Raw genomic sequence first — 15,553 nt, forward strand, 5'->3', positions numbered from 1 at the left:
ATGCGTCATTCGCGTCGCGCTGACGTGAGTTTTCAAGAACCAATGGGATGCTGGTTGTAATTTAGAGACGGGGATTAACTCCGGACCTACGTTTGGACTGGAGATAAAGCTGGAAATGTGGCGAACTTCTACCTTCTCCCTAATAAACTATCACTTCTTTATTCAACCTAGGGGCTCGCGACTCGTTAAGCTTTTCTACAGATTTTATTATCTCCCAAAAGTAGAACATAGGCCGAAGCATGTCATTGTCAGTTTTGAATCAACAAAAGCGGCGTGAAAACCTCGAGGGGCTAACCACTCAGATATCCCGTACACCGGTCGTGGCTACGTTTCATAATTTCAGTAAGCGCTGAATAGGAAATCGCTTTGAAACATTAAATAGCAAATGGGTCCGCATGAAAAAAACGTCAAGGGAATAATCACTCAGATTTCATGTACACCGATAACGGGTTAAGATTCATTATTTGCCAACATTAGACGGTAATGCTTTTAAAGATTAAAGACCAACCCTGTGCTGCGTGGAAAACATCGAGGGCTAATCAGTCAGATTACGGGTTACGTTTCATCATTTCAGCCCCGTCAAAGATTAAATATATTGAGGTCTGCGGGACTACTAACCATTTCTTTTGATTAAGAGTACGTCCATAAGTTTGTCACTGGTTACAGAGAGTTTGTCATGAAGTGACGTAGGTGAATATCGTTTCTTAAGTTGAAATAAGGGAAAAAATACAAAAATGTTTTCACCGGTTTTATTTGAAAATAACGAAAACAAATTCTCAAAATGTGCTTATCTCGCCGAGATACGTCGATTTTGACAATGGTTTTTCAAATCGAATCAAAAACATTTATTGTTCTATCGATATGAAATCACTTTCAATGAGCGTTTTATAGGCAATTTACCTGAATTTAATCAGAAATTAGTCCTGAACCCCCCAAACTTATCGTACCCTGAGAGCTTTGCCACCTAGCATTCCGAGACAAACTTCAACCCATCACCTACTGACCAATCCGTTTTAAGGCCAAATTTTAACTTTCCTGCCCATTTTCTACTGTAATCGAATCGGCCCTGTAATGTCATTGAAATGGACCTCTATTCGCCCCAAAATAAGATTGACATGAAACGTCATCAATTCTAGAATCCCTTGAAAGTTGCGAAACCCAATAAACCACTGTCCTGAGCGAGCACCCCTCAGTCGAAGTCGAAGTCAAAATGTACCGTTTAAAGTTTTTCGGCTTAGTACTCGACGAATCCCCTACATTAAGTAAGTACCATAGATCTAAATTTATTAAGTCAATTTACAAGCATTTAAATGCTTGTAAATATTTGTTTCTTGTTTTATGCATTAAACATTACCAACGTAATTCTCATTTGAGAAACATAATATCAAAGGCCATTCAATTTCACAACATAAACTCAGAAACCTGTTTTTGTCAAAATTACTTGGTTCCATTTCTCTAAACACGCACTGTGCCCATAACCTATTGAATTATAATCTCAGGATTTTAAAGGGATACACTCAATGTTTTCCGACTAGTACAAGATGAGAGCAGTTTTAGGTAAAGAAATGTGCCTAAAATTATGTGTCCCATAAAAAATAGAATTAAAACGTTTAAAATTAGGAAAAGTACGTTAGATATTTTGAAATTCAAACCAGCCGCGAAATACCGATCAACTTGTTTTCCGCGTAGTAACGTTGCTAATGGGACTTTGATTCATTGGTGGTTTGGAAATAGGAGAATGTAGGAAGCTCTAGAGTCTAGACCACTGTATAGTAGCTTTATTTTAGCCTAATGGCCCTGATCTTAGCTTTAATATATATTTTTTGTAACTAAACATAGTAAAGCTATTACTTGAACACCAAAATTTCAGTGAAACTATTTACCTTCCTTTGTAACTTTCAAAGCATCCCCGTATCGAAATGAGTTATAATAATTTGGCGAAAATGCAGAATAGTATGAAAACTACTTTTAGGTGTAAATCTACTATATCTCCAAGTGAGAGGAGGGTAGCGGGGGTAATGTAGGTGTTTCGCTCGTGTTTTTGCCGAACGACCATAGAGGGGGCAGTGATCGGAGTGGCGCCGAAAACTAATACTTTTAAAAATTAATTAAAAATAGTTATGTTATTAAAACTATCAATATATATATATATATATATATATATATTTGAAAACGTAATTTTAGGTTCTATCTGATTTAAAAATTGAAAGCTTTTCATCAGTAGTGAAAAGATTGATTCTATCCCTTTAAGTAAGCAGTCGTGTTAGGTTAATATTAAAGAGAAGAGTTTATTATGACAAAACTCCTTATAAGTTGTCAAACACTTCTTGATATAAAAGAATAATATTTTAAAAACGAATTCAGTATGAAAGTTTCCGAAAAACTTAATTTTCAAATAAAATATAATTCCACGATGTAGCAGAACTAATTTTATTTTATAAAACACCAGTTAAGAGTATATAACAGGTATATAACGAAAAAGCTACGGGCCTTGTGAACAATATTGCAGCGTCAGATACCAAAGGTCTGATGATTTGTAATGTGTATAAAATAAATTTTAATTTTGTGGCTACAGGTCAGTCAAATCTGTTGCACTAGAGTGAAGAACAGCTTCTTCGTAAGTCAGTTGCATTAATTTTCCCACATATTCTATTAGAAAATTTAAAATTTGAACCTTGATAACCAAAAATTATATATAGCAATTCCACGCACCGTAAGTGGTTTTTGTCGAAAACGGTTTCAGACTAGATGTATCGCTTACGCGGAATTCTTCTTCTTCTTTGTCTATTGTACATTGTTTAATGTTGAAATTTTCATTGTAATGAATAGCAGCAAGATAGGTCCTGTGTTTGGATTTTTAATTGCTTCATAAGATGTGCTCGCAAAGCAAGTTTAGGGTATACGGGATTTACGAGAGGTATTTCTATGGGCGCTGCCATAACCTGTCGGCGGCCTTTAGTTAGTGGCTGACATTCCCTGTCGTCGAACGCGCTCCGTAGCCTTAGCAGAACAACTCTCCGAAAAGGGGGCGGTAACCTCGTAAGTCCCGTATAGAGTGCTGTCAGAAGCGCCGGTGTGACGTCACCCATGCTGTTTTCCCATAAAGAAAAAACGGTAACTGTCATGGCCGCCCATTGCTAAAGGCAGACTCGTGACGTTAAACCTTGGATATGACGTCACAACTGACAGCACTCTATATAAATGAAAAACAAACCTTGAATGCATGGAGTCTTTTGTGAAGTAGTACATTTTAGGGCAGAATGAATTAAGAACAGAATGGAATACTTCCACGGAAGAGTTTTGAAATTTGGAGGAAAGCTTGTAAATGGCATCAAGGATATACGGAGAATTTATGGCTTCGCTAACTTTGTCAAAAAGTTTAGTGCCTAAAAATATAAAATATAAGGCCAGTTAAAAGAGGATTATCATTCATTTTGTTTCATCTTCAACCAGATGACGTAATTAAATACTGTTCTTCTGACACTAGTATTTCTTATTAATACTACAGGTCTGTGTACTTTCAGACTACTAGTTAGTTAAAACACAAGTTTAAAAGAAAAGAAAGCTGAACCTTTTCTGTATCAAGAAGTTATGAAACTGTTTTACCTCGTCCTCTGGAACAAGCACCTTTGCAATTTGCAGAGCATGTAAAAGCTCCCTTCTCATTACGAAACGCCATACGTCGGCACACAGTGAATTATAGAGCTATCTCAGTTGTGACGTCAGTGCCTAGGTAAAACGTCACGGGCTTAGCTTTGGCGGCCATGTTTCGTACCACTTTGGTTCTATGGGCAAATAGCATGCGTGACGTCACACAAAAGCTACTGAGATAGCTCTATTCCTAAAGGTGTGCGGTTAACAGTTTCAATCGAATAATTCGATCGAATACCGAACCGAATAATTTGATCCGGTATTCGATAAGCCCATTTTCACTATTCGATACGAATATCGAATACCGAACTGACTATTCGGTTAAAGTTCGACTACCATAAATTTAGGTCCTTGGCACTGCATCTCTCTTTCTCTCTCTACAGAGTTGAGAGACCCACCTTATTTTGAAGAATATCATCCTAATTTTATCTTCCATCAAAAACTATCAACAAGTGCCTAGGCAAATTTTCAGAAATAATTGGCCACCAATGACGAGAGGTACTTTGAAATATAGGAGCTTCTAAATGCCTTGCTCCTTGCTATGTATTAACTATTGGTGAATATTAGGGTTACTACCCGATTAATCGCGAATAGTTAAAGGAAAGCGCGGCTCCGTTGATGCCCCTTATAGATGGCTTTTCCACTACACAGTGGCTAAGCTTGCTAAAGGCTAGTTAAGCCAAAGGCAGGAACCAATGGGAACTAGTGCATTAGGTCTGATTGGTTCCTGCCTTTGGCAAGGTAAAATTCGTGTCCAGAAGATTAGCCAGCATGCTAGGGGTGATCATGGAGCCGCGCTTTCCTTTAAAACTAGAATTTGCGAGTATTAGGGTTAACTATTCGCGAATACTAGGCTTAACTATTTTCGATTAATCGGGTAGTGAAAAATTTACCAAGGCCTATCTATTCGGTATTCGACTTTTAATAAACTTTCCGATTCGGTATCTGATAAGGAAAATGTTTGGTATTTGGTAACATTACTTCAAATTCATGCAATGTCTATCATTTATCATGCAATATTTTAGTAAAGAGTCGTATGGTACGGAAACGTCGAGGATGTCACTGTGTCTTAAAAAAAGAAGCTAAGCCTAGTTCTCATACAAATACAATGGTGTTACGCGTCAGCACTTAACAAATGCATACCGAAGGGTATTGGCGTGCGCAATTTTAGCATCAGATGAAAGCCCATCTCTATATTGTATCTGACGGCCAGATTTTTTTTGCTTAATTAGCCTTATTCTTGATCAGAGCCATCTACCTATAGCGGCGACTTTGAGAACTACTGTAATCGACAAGCCAATCAGATGTCGCTAAAATCTGGTGACGTCACTGACGGGCACTCTCGGGGTCTTGCCAAAAATGACGTCACCAGATTTTAGTTAAATCTGGTTGGCTTGCCGATTACAGTAGTTCTGAAAGTCGCCGCTATGGGTAGGTGGCGCTGATCAGGAATAAGGCTAATTCAATTATAAAACAAACCTATTATTACTCACCTCTTGCAAGCCATATCCTATCACCTCGGATTTCAGTTGGTCCATGTTGACATTTTGGGAATTTTTTGCCATGTCCTTCATGCACATTAGTAATGTGGTTCAGTATAGAGAGGTATTTTTCCTTTCTTTCGTCTCTTGTCGTTGATGTTGCACCAACCCATAATATATGGTTAATAATCCCCGGTATCCACATATTTAAAGCCCTGTAGTTTTTATCCCTTCCAATTGCTGTTAATTTGGTCTTTATATCTAGACAGGAGATAAATTATTAGGTTTTGGAACTGAAGTTGTCTTTAACAGAGTGGAATATTGACAATGTGGGGAAACGTAAAGGTCCGCCCATTTATTGACATGCGCGGAACCCACTGGATGTTTTAGTTTCAACAGCAACGCGAAAATTAAAATGTTTCGTTCAAACGAAGCTTCTCATTCCCTTTAATTATTAGACAATTATTTTCTTCGCTCGGTCTTTAGTCACAACTCAGCGAACTATGTTACCGCTTTCGTTATCAGTAGGGGTAAAAAACCTCAGACACAGTAAGGCCTAGGCGTAGCGTGAGCACAAATAGGAAGGTAACCATAACGGCCGGGCAATTGGCTCTCAAGCGCACCTACCTCGGTGCACCCCTTACCAAAAATACCACCTCTAAAACACGTCTTAGGTTGGGCTGAAGACGTTTTTTAGAGGTTTTTTTTTCGGTAAGGGACAGCCGAGGGGTAAGACGTCATGCCATCTATTGTGAAGGGAATTCAAAAAAGGGTAAACCCGAAAATACGGTTAGAGGCTCACACCAGAGATCAACATGGTAACTGCAGCCACTGCTGTAGCTTTCTGTACACATTTTTTTTACTACTTATAATAATGGTTTCCTATAAGAAGTACGTTGCACAATAACTGTAGCAAAAATACAAGAAACTGTAGCCCCGACATTAAATTTATCCCATTCCTCGAACATAAAACAAAATTTGAGCAACGCAAAAGATGGATAATTTCATGCACTGTAAGCAAGCACGAGTATCACCTAAGCCTCGGCCAGTATCAAACTTCTATGATCATTGAGTTGAGAAAATTACCACTAGAGGGGCCTTTCATCCCCTAGGATATAAGACCCAATTAACTACATCACGCACTTGTGGCGCCATCCCGGTGCAATCAAGGGAACTAAAAGAAAAGGCGGGAAATTTGACTGATTTCAAGAATACATGTATTTATACATTTCTTATCTAGGGTTCGAGATGTCGGTCCGTCCGTCCCTATGTTTACAAAAGTGTCCCACGTACCCCAATAGCAGAAGTTAATGACTTCTTATCCTGGGAAGTATTGGACACTAAGACTTTATATAGTATCCATCCCTGCTAGTCAAAATTGCCTATGGCAATGGTGAAAGAGGGTCGAAAGTTTCCTCCCCACTTGAAAAACGATCTAGTCTACTCTCAAACTGTGGGGCGTGTTCAAAACTTCTTCAGAGCCAATCGTTGAATAGCCGTCTGTCTAGAACTCTATGCAAATCCATTACAATCCGTGGGCCTAGGACCCCACACTAGTTTGATCGGAATTTCTAGCAAACAGCTGTTCTTGTCACCGTTTCCGATTCGTTACCTCTAACCACAGGACACACTTTAAAGTTTCGTTACTTGCCCGCAGCTGGCGCGCAAATCAGCCTGTCAGCTCAAAATGAGAGAAGCGCCGTAAGTGGCGCGGTGATCGGACCTAATAAGAAGTTGGCTAACAAGTTCCGGATATAGTTAGAGTCAAATACTTCCCAGGATAAGAAGTCATAAACTTCTGCCAATAGGCAGGTAAAGGCAACTCTAGTGGTAATTTTCTCAACTCAATGTCTATGATTTTGTGCAGCAGCGGGTGGGCAAAAATTGGGTCGAAATACGTTACAGGTAGGTGACTAAGGAGAGGCTTGGCTTAAAGAAACATAGTTCGATTTATTTCGAAAACTATAGTTAGCACTTCGGGAAATTGGTGCTACAATCTAGCGAAAACAGGGAGTATGTGTACAGTCCCACTCCCCAGCACTCGTTTGACATTTGCGTCATGTGGTGCCTGTGACGTACTTTAAATCATTTCTACCCACCCTCCACTGGCTTCATTGAAATTCCTTTTTAAAATCTTACTTTTGGCGACATGCCAACTATCAAACTCATGGATGATATTAGCGTGTTTGTCCTTCAAATAAGTTACAACTCCTAGATTATAATCAGAAATTATCTTGGCAATTGTAATCGGCATATTAGAGAAAAATTCCAATCCCCTTTTGAATCCCTGAAGCTCCATTTCGTTGGAAGCCATTATCTGAGTGGACTGAAATAATTTGTAGTTAAATGGAATTTTTTTAGTTTTTGCATGGATAAAGAATGCGCGTGAGGAAATTTGTTTTCACTCTACAGGATAGGCAACTCCCTATCTCGAACGTGAGCTTATTCTGTATATACTCTGTAACAACATCGGTTGTCAGCACAAGCAAAGCCTACAGCCTACTACACGTATTTGAAACTAAGGCCTAGAGGTCCGTGCCTGCACTCGAGCTAAAAAACTCGCAGATATTTTAAATCCTGAAGATCCTGAAGTTTTTCGTCTCTTGTCAGCACACACAAAGCTAAATTGCATAGAGACTTAGCTTTGCTTGTGCTGACAACCGATGTTCTAACAGAGTATATACAGAATAAGCTGTCGTCCGAGATATGGAGTTGCCTATCCTATAGCGTGAAAACAAATTTCCTCACGCGCATTCTTTATCCATGGTTTTTGTTTCAAATGTGTCTTTATGAATAACCAGATATTACCTGAACGAGTTCAATATGAAGTATTTTACTCGTTTCTGAATCCATGAAAGTGTACGTCCCATATTTTTCAGAGAAGCCAGTACTATCGGCTCTACCATCTACGCAAATGGTATATTTCTTAGAAGTATCTGAGAGCAATTGATCTCTCTGTTCTTTGATCCAGAACTTCAAAATTGAGTCGAAAATTGTGTTTATAATTTCCAAAGCCATGCATTACATCAAATAAAAAAAAATCCCAGGTTAGACAATGTCACCCCATATAATTTTCCCATGGAACTTAATTAGGGTTCATACAACTCTTGAAAAACAAATTTCCCTGAGATTTCCAGGTTTTTCCCCATACACTTCCCTGAATTTCCCAGGTTTTTCCCGTATATGGAGTATCCTATGGAGCAAATGTTAACGAAGGAAGGGGGGGGGACAAATATGACTATTACATAATCAAAGAACATCCCCGTATCTCTAACATAACCAGAGTTATGAGTCTCCAAAGTATAGTGTAATGTTAATCCTATGGAGGGTGGTATGTTTACGAGCATTTTCCTTAATTACTTGACCCCTGTTTGACGCAAATTTCCCTGCTTTCCCTGAATTTTACAACCATTTCGAAATTTCCCGGAATTTTCCCTGAGGTTTTTATCAACTATTTATTTCCCTGATTTTTTCATGTTTTCCCGGTTAGTATGAACCCTGTTAATACATCCAAAGGTTGGGGACTGCCATTACTCTATCGGAGCATACTGGCTATTAGGGAAAATTCCCAGAGACAAATCCAGGAGCCAGAGAATCCTAAATTCTACACGGAAATTTTACCTCCCAAAAGGCAGGAACAAATCAGAACTCGTCGACAAAGGGAGAGCTAAAACTATCCCTTGCTAAGCTGCGCGGCGCCAGTTAACTTCGCCCCTCGACTATGGGGGCCATCTATCTAGTGGCATTTGTTAAATCTAAATCACTACCGAGACTTAATTGCTATTATATTTATGATGTTACTGCGTCAAACTTGAATAATTGAGTTGTTACAAAAAATCGATTCTAGCTTCCAAAGGGCTGGATTACAGGAGAACGCCACAACTCCCAGAAGTGATATCTAGTTTACTAGGGAGAAGGTATAAATTCGTCTTATTTCCAGCTTTATCCCCAGTCCAAACGTAGGTCGACCGGAGTTAATCCCCGCCGACTCTAAATCACAACCAGCATCTCATTGGTTCTTGAAAACTCACGTCAGCGCGACGCGAATGACGAAAACTACGTATTTTCCGATTGAGGAGAGGCGAAATAGCCCGGCCTCCTTTTACGTCCCCCCCCCCTTGTATTTCGTAAAGGGGGACTGGGACTATGGGGCGCGAATACTTAGGCATCATCTTATACCTTCTCCCTAGAAAACTAAATATCCCTTCTTGGTTTTATACATTAGTTTTGTTTTCTACTATTATTTATAATACCCGTTTAATTCATAGTTAAAGAGTTAGTACCATAATTTTCGTCATCCACAAACTTAAAATGCGAAAAAAATCCTCGAAAAATCTAGTTTATTATGATATGTTAACTTTTTTATTTGGTTTCGTAGCAATTTATAAAATTGCAATCAAAGTTTTGTGTTTGGAAAAGGCCTAGTTAAAATGTTGTTTCGCTTGATGACGTAGTAAGGAGAAATTTTCTCTCTAGATGTCGCTTACGTGACGCGTGTTAGCGTCTCAGAGCCGCGTTAAGCCTATTTTATTCAGATTGGCGCGCCATTGGTATACTCGGGAGTCTCGGGCGCGCGCGCTTGGCTTTTCCGCGAGATGCCGTGAGTGACGTATCAAGGAGAAAAACCCGCCAAAAATCTTCTCCGCAAATTTGCTTTTGCCCCCCAAAATTTCAAGTTTTCAAAGTGTTTTTTCTGTGTTTTCCTTCATATTTAAATATTAATCAAGCATATTTTTGTAATCAGAAGAGTTTAAACTCTCAAAAAAGTAAGGTTTTCTTTAGATTTGAGATAATTTTTAAATCACGTCGCTATTCCTTTAATAAATTGTTATATGGGAGTAAATTTTATTTCATTGATGCCCTTCAAAGATTGCTGTACAGCGAGCTAAGCTAGGCAAAGGCTGGTTTAAGCTCAGCCCTAGTTTACAAATTCGATTGGTTCCTGCCTTTGGCAAGGTAAAATTGGTGTGTTGAAATTTAGCCAGCTTATTAGGGCGCCAACCCTTGTCTCAATGGCCAGTGTGCTCCTATTCGCGTGTTATTTTCTACAGAATATATAAGATTTTGTCCATACCTTTTCAATAATGGGATGAAACATCCTTTCATACAGATAATACATCCGAACGGAAAACACTTTCATATTCAAGATTTTAAACACTCTTAAAAACTTCGCTGGTATTTCGCCCGAATAAAATATTGACGCTGCCAGAAGGTAATTCCCCCATGATATTAGTCCAAAATTAGTCTGACTCTCCCAAATGTCCTCGTGGCCAGCTACGCATTCTGTCTTGATCGTTAAACATGTCCCCGAAACTTTTCTACTCATATGGACAATAGGATTTCGGCAATCTTCTCTTCGACAAAATTTAAATAGTAGAAGTAATTGCGAAAAGAAAACCAAGTATTTATCATCCTTGAGCGGCTCAGCTTCCGGAACAAATTCTCCGATATACCTAAACAATAAGTTTTAAAAAGTTTAAAATAATCTGAAATTAAAAATTATTGCAAAGAGCGGCTCCGTTAGCATACCCTAAAGGGAGAATGAAATTGACAGAAAACCATTTCTTAATAGTTTCTGATCCACAAATAACATCAAACTTACCAAACGGTTTTCGCATTTTTTTTTAAAGGGACTGCAAAGAAGACATCGGCGGGTGGGTAAAAATTATTTGAAATACGTCACAGACACCACGTGATGCCAAGATACAAAGGCTCATCGTGGAGTAGAACTGGACATCTAGTCCTTGCTTTTCGCGAGATTTCAGCGCCAATTCCACGAAGTGGTAGTTTTCGAAATAAAACGAACTAAGGTTGTTTGCTTTTAACCACGCCTCTCCTTGGTCACGTGCCTCTGACGTATTTCAAATAATTTTTACCCACCCGCCGATGCCCTCCTTACAGTACCTTTAAAGTACTATTTTTATTTGAAATAATTCAAATCAATTACAGCCAGGGCCGGAAATAAGCACAATTGTCCAATAAAATTTTAAAATGTCCCATAATTTTTTTTAAAAAAACTAAGGGGGTCACTATACATTTTGACCAATTAATTTTCCTAAGTTTTGATAGATTGCCTATGAACATGCGACACTAATTTTGCACACTCCAATGGACAATGTCCTATAAATTCTCCAATCAAATGGAGGGGTGGGGGGTCACTGGACAAGTGTCCTATAAGAAATTTTCCTTATTTCCGGCCCTGACTACAGCACGAAAACCTTTCGGAAATAAAAACTAAGCGCTGTCTGCTTAAAGCAAACATGGTACTGCCTTGGATAACGACTGTGCTTGAGGAAATTTTTTTTTCACACTACAGGATAGGCAACTCCCTATCATTATTATTCGATATATACTCTGTTCCAGCCGGCTTCGGTTGTCAGCACGCGCCACGCTAGGTCTCCATGTAATACATCTTTGTGCGTGCTGACAACAGACGAAAGAAATACTGACTTTCAGGATCTAAAATCTCAAGATTTAAATCCTGAAAAGAGTATTTCTTTCGCCTCTTATCAGCACGAACATATACTACAATGCGCATGCTGACAACCGAAGCTGGAACAGAGCATAGATCGAATAAGCTGCTTCATATTTTTTGTCTTATCAACATAAATCCATTAAAAATTGCTTGCATTGCCATTTCGTTCTCTCTTTAAAGATTGCTATCCTTCCGTATAGCATGCTAAGCCTTTGCAAAGGATGGTTTTAGCGCCACGCTCGATAATGAGTTTTAACAAGAACCAATTTAGGGTACCATAAGAACGTTGAAACAAGGCAATGCTGGAACCACGAAGTCATACTTTTCATAGCATGAGGGAGGGGCCTATATATTTGGGAACATTCTAGCGCCCTCTAGAGTCTAGGTTATCATTCATTTATAACGCCAAGGCTTAAGGGCAGAGGAACTGAATGTGATACTAGCCACTTTAAATGATTTATAACCCACCGATGGCGCTAGAAACGTATTTTAAGGCGTTACCTAGAACGAAGGCGGAAACGTTTTTCAAAAGAAGTATGACTTCACGGACGGTACCAGGGGACAATCTTACCATTGATACACGTTCTTATGGTATCCTGAATTCGTTCTTGGTTTTAATTGGTTTCTGCCTTTGGTATGGTAAATTTGGTGTGTAGAAGATTAGGCATTTTGCTAGGTGGGTCAAAGCATGGTCAAAGAAATGGAAACTTACTCATCGCTGGATTCTGATCCTTCACTTTTTTGGGTGAGAGGAAAACTGGGCTGGTACGAAAAACCAGAAAAGGCCTCGGAAGAATTAGTACTTGCGTGAGATGCTGAAGGATCTGGAATGTGGTCCATGTGGAAAATATCTCCTTCATTGAGAGAAAAAGCCGGATTCCCAGGGCTTCCATTCTCAAAAGACACTTCCTGTTGCAGTGGGGCTGCTGTATTAATTTCACAATGAATTGGACCTGAGGGAAGCCAGTGGCTATAATTAAATTCCAAAAAGGGGGGGGGGGGTTGCCGTTCCCCACAGATTTGTCTGGCATTCTAGGAGCCAGGTTCGTGCTACAAACTCCAATATAACAATTTATTAAAGGGGCTGACCAACCCCTCTGTTTTTCTACCCATCCACTATGTGAAAGATCGTCATTTGTCCCATGGTCTGAACCAATGAGATAGAATGTGTATTAAACCTAGAGTCTCAACGTGGGATCTCGAGATCGACGTTTCGCGATACACTTTTTGTAATTTGCATGAATCTTTATCAAATACGGGTGGCGCCACCTATCAATCACTCGAAGAACTTTTTTATTACCGTCTGCTGCTATAATCTGCGTAACAAGCTGTCAAGATAGTTTTTTAAACGTGTTAAATAAAATACGCGAGTTAAATAATAAAAACTTTAGTCCTTTTTAATCTAATAAATAGATGTAATAAAAATCATAACGATGTTTCTGATTGCAAATAAGCAATAAGTAAAAGTTGGAATTAGTTCCGATAGAGGCTCACAGATGGCGCTGTCATGTTTTGATAAACGTGCTTCATAAAAACAATGTGTTTCGCGGTAAGCCGATTTGAATTGTAACTCTATCTATCTCATTGGTCTGAATAGCCCCTTTAATTGTGAATTGAATTCAACGAGAAGTAAAAATAATAGTAGAAAAGAAAACTAGTATTAAAAACACTATCCCTCCAACAACTCAATTATTCAAGTTTAACACAGTAACATCTTAAATTGCCCTACATTAAAGCAAATCTTTGCTGTGATATTTAAACAAATGCCACTAGAGGGCGGCTCTTATAGTGGAGGGGTGAGTTGACTGGCCCACTATGATTAGCAAAGGCTAGTTTAAGCTCCACCCTAATGAACTAGTTTTGATTCGTTTCTGCCTTTAGCAAAGCAAAATTGGAGCCAGCATTTAGAGGCGCCAAAGGAGCTTTAACATTAGCAGCTAAATGTGCACATGTTATTGTTATTACCAACTGAATCCGCATTTTCCAAAATATTTCTAACTTTGATATGTTTATTGCTACCGTAACCAAATTATTGCTAATTAGCAGTCAGGGTTCGTACGAAATTTTTACATTAAAAATTCCTGACTTTTCCAGGTTATCCCTGACCAAATTTTGCCAATGTCCAAGACCATTTTAAGGTGTTTACCAGAGCCCACTTCATCACTTTAGGCTCATATTGCTCGAAGCATGCTTTGATATAACAAACGAAAGCCCTGACATATTCCCCTATTTTCCATTTCCCTGACTTATCCAGGTTATCCAGGTTTAACTGTATTGTTAAATTAGTTTTTTTTTCTACCCTAAACAAACGCACACTTTCAACCAGTCGTCCTTTAACCATTTAAAAGGAGAGAACACTTTTTACATTCGATATACTGATGTAGGCCTAGGCCTACCAGAAATAATTTACTCTTATGGAAACTAAACCTCATTTTTGTGTGTCTTAATCAATGAGATAGAATATATATATGGAACCTAGAGGTACGACGTGAGATCTCGAGATCGACGTTTCGCGACACTTTTTTTTTTGTCGAGCATGAATCTTTATCAAATACGGGTGGCGCCACCTATTAATCACTTGAAGAACTTTCTTTATTACCGTCTGCTGCTATAATCTGCGTAACAAGCAGTCAAGATAGTTTTTTAAACGTGTTAAATAAAATACGGGAGTTAAATAAAAAACTCTAGCCTAGTCCTTTTTAATCTAATAAATAGATGAAATAAAAATCATAACGATGTTTCTGATTGCAAATAAGCGAGTAAAAGTTGTAATTAGTTCCGCTAGACGCTCACAGATGGCGCTGTCATGTTTTGATAAACGTGCTTGATAAAAACAATGTGTTTCGCGGTAAGCCGATTTGAATTGTAACTCTATCTATCTCATTGGTCTTAATTGCCAAACGCTTAGCATATTTCTCTGGAATTCCACTAATCAGCTATCACACAACCAAGGCTGCACAGTTGGGTCTTACATTGAGACAGAAAACATTTTAAAGTTTTTAGTGTTTAAAAACTTCAACAGAATTTAAAGGTATAAACAGTTCGCGGTTCACTGAAATTTGGTAAAAAAAAAAAAAAAAAAAAAAATTATTTTTATCATTCCATGGTTTTGTACCTGTGGCAATTTTAGCAGTGGACTTTCCAGTTTTTAACTTTGAAGAGGTTCCAGTATTTTTACCACTACCTATTGTTTCTAATTTTGCAATTTTTCGATATGATATTGGTCCCCAAACACTAGGAACAGCCGTTCTTTTTAAAATATTCCTTTTTGAAGCTGAGGAATACGAAGTTGGGGTGAAATGATTGGAGCACACTCTCAATTTTCTCCTTGGAACCCAATCTTCAGCTTTATTCAGTGCCTTGAGCCACAGAGGTCGAATTTTGGGGTTGATAGGAAAACCATGAAAATTTACGTTTTTCCCTCTGCAGTTTCGCGCATTGTTGGAGCATCCTGCGACAGCGCAAATTTCGCCAGCTGACATCTCAATATTTTGTTAAGACGTTTAAAAACTAAATTTCTGATTACTAATTCCTGAAAATTTTAAGGTCATAGCAAAAGTACTTTAATTACAGATTAGCGTAATCAATGGCTGGTTGGATTTGGCTAAATCAGTGCCATCAGCCTGCATGATACAAAAACAAACCAATGCAATATAATTTAGTATCTAGCTGCTAGATGGACCCCCGTGATTGGTTAGAGGTGCAACCTAAACAAGTCGCATCAGGGTGAGAAATAAGGATTTTTCTTAAACTGGATATTAGGCCTGCGATCAGGCTTGGAAATAGCACAGGTCAAAAACCAGTTTATTAATTGCTCGGAGCAGTTTTTTTATTCGAAATCCGGGGGTTGCTGGTCCTTGGGAAAATTCAGGAGGGACCATTTTAAAAATTCTTGTTATTATATTTTTCTACTCCATGGATATAGACTCCTAGCATTGACTGGTTC

The 15,553-nt window shown here is 38.6% G+C and overlaps 1 protein-coding gene across 2 annotated transcripts; it reads right to left on the reverse strand.

Moving 5' to 3' along the window:
- Positions 1-2,416: 2,416 nt before the first annotated feature.
- Positions 2,417-15,407, reverse strand: LOC149708730 (uncharacterized). Of its 2 annotated transcripts, none has more exons than XM_089864262.1 (9): positions 14,723-15,407; positions 12,320-12,533; positions 10,207-10,585; positions 7,941-8,105; positions 7,272-7,458; positions 5,145-5,393; positions 3,215-3,386; positions 2,713-2,843; positions 2,417-2,649 (listed from the first exon to the last, which is right to left on the reverse strand). In XM_089864262.1, exons 1-9 carry the CDS (start codon positions 15,087-15,089, stop codon positions 2,570-2,572), a joined length of 1,944 nt encoding a protein of 647 aa, XP_089720388.1. In that variant the 5' UTR covers positions 15,090-15,407; the 3' UTR covers positions 2,417-2,569. The 2 variants fall into 2 exon arrangements, with proteins under 2 accessions (XP_089720388.1, XP_089720387.1); XM_089864261.1 differs by having other exon boundaries at positions 12,320-12,560; positions 14,723-15,403.
- Positions 15,408-15,553: the final 146 nt, after the last annotated feature.

Source organism: Phalangium opilio, unplaced genomic scaffold (genome assembly GCF_054372755.1).
Source record: "Phalangium opilio isolate 3A_F unplaced genomic scaffold, DU_Popi_V2 ptg000013l_1, whole genome shotgun sequence".
NCBI classification, from domain to species: Eukaryota; Metazoa; Arthropoda; class Arachnida; order Opiliones; family Phalangiidae; genus Phalangium; species Phalangium opilio.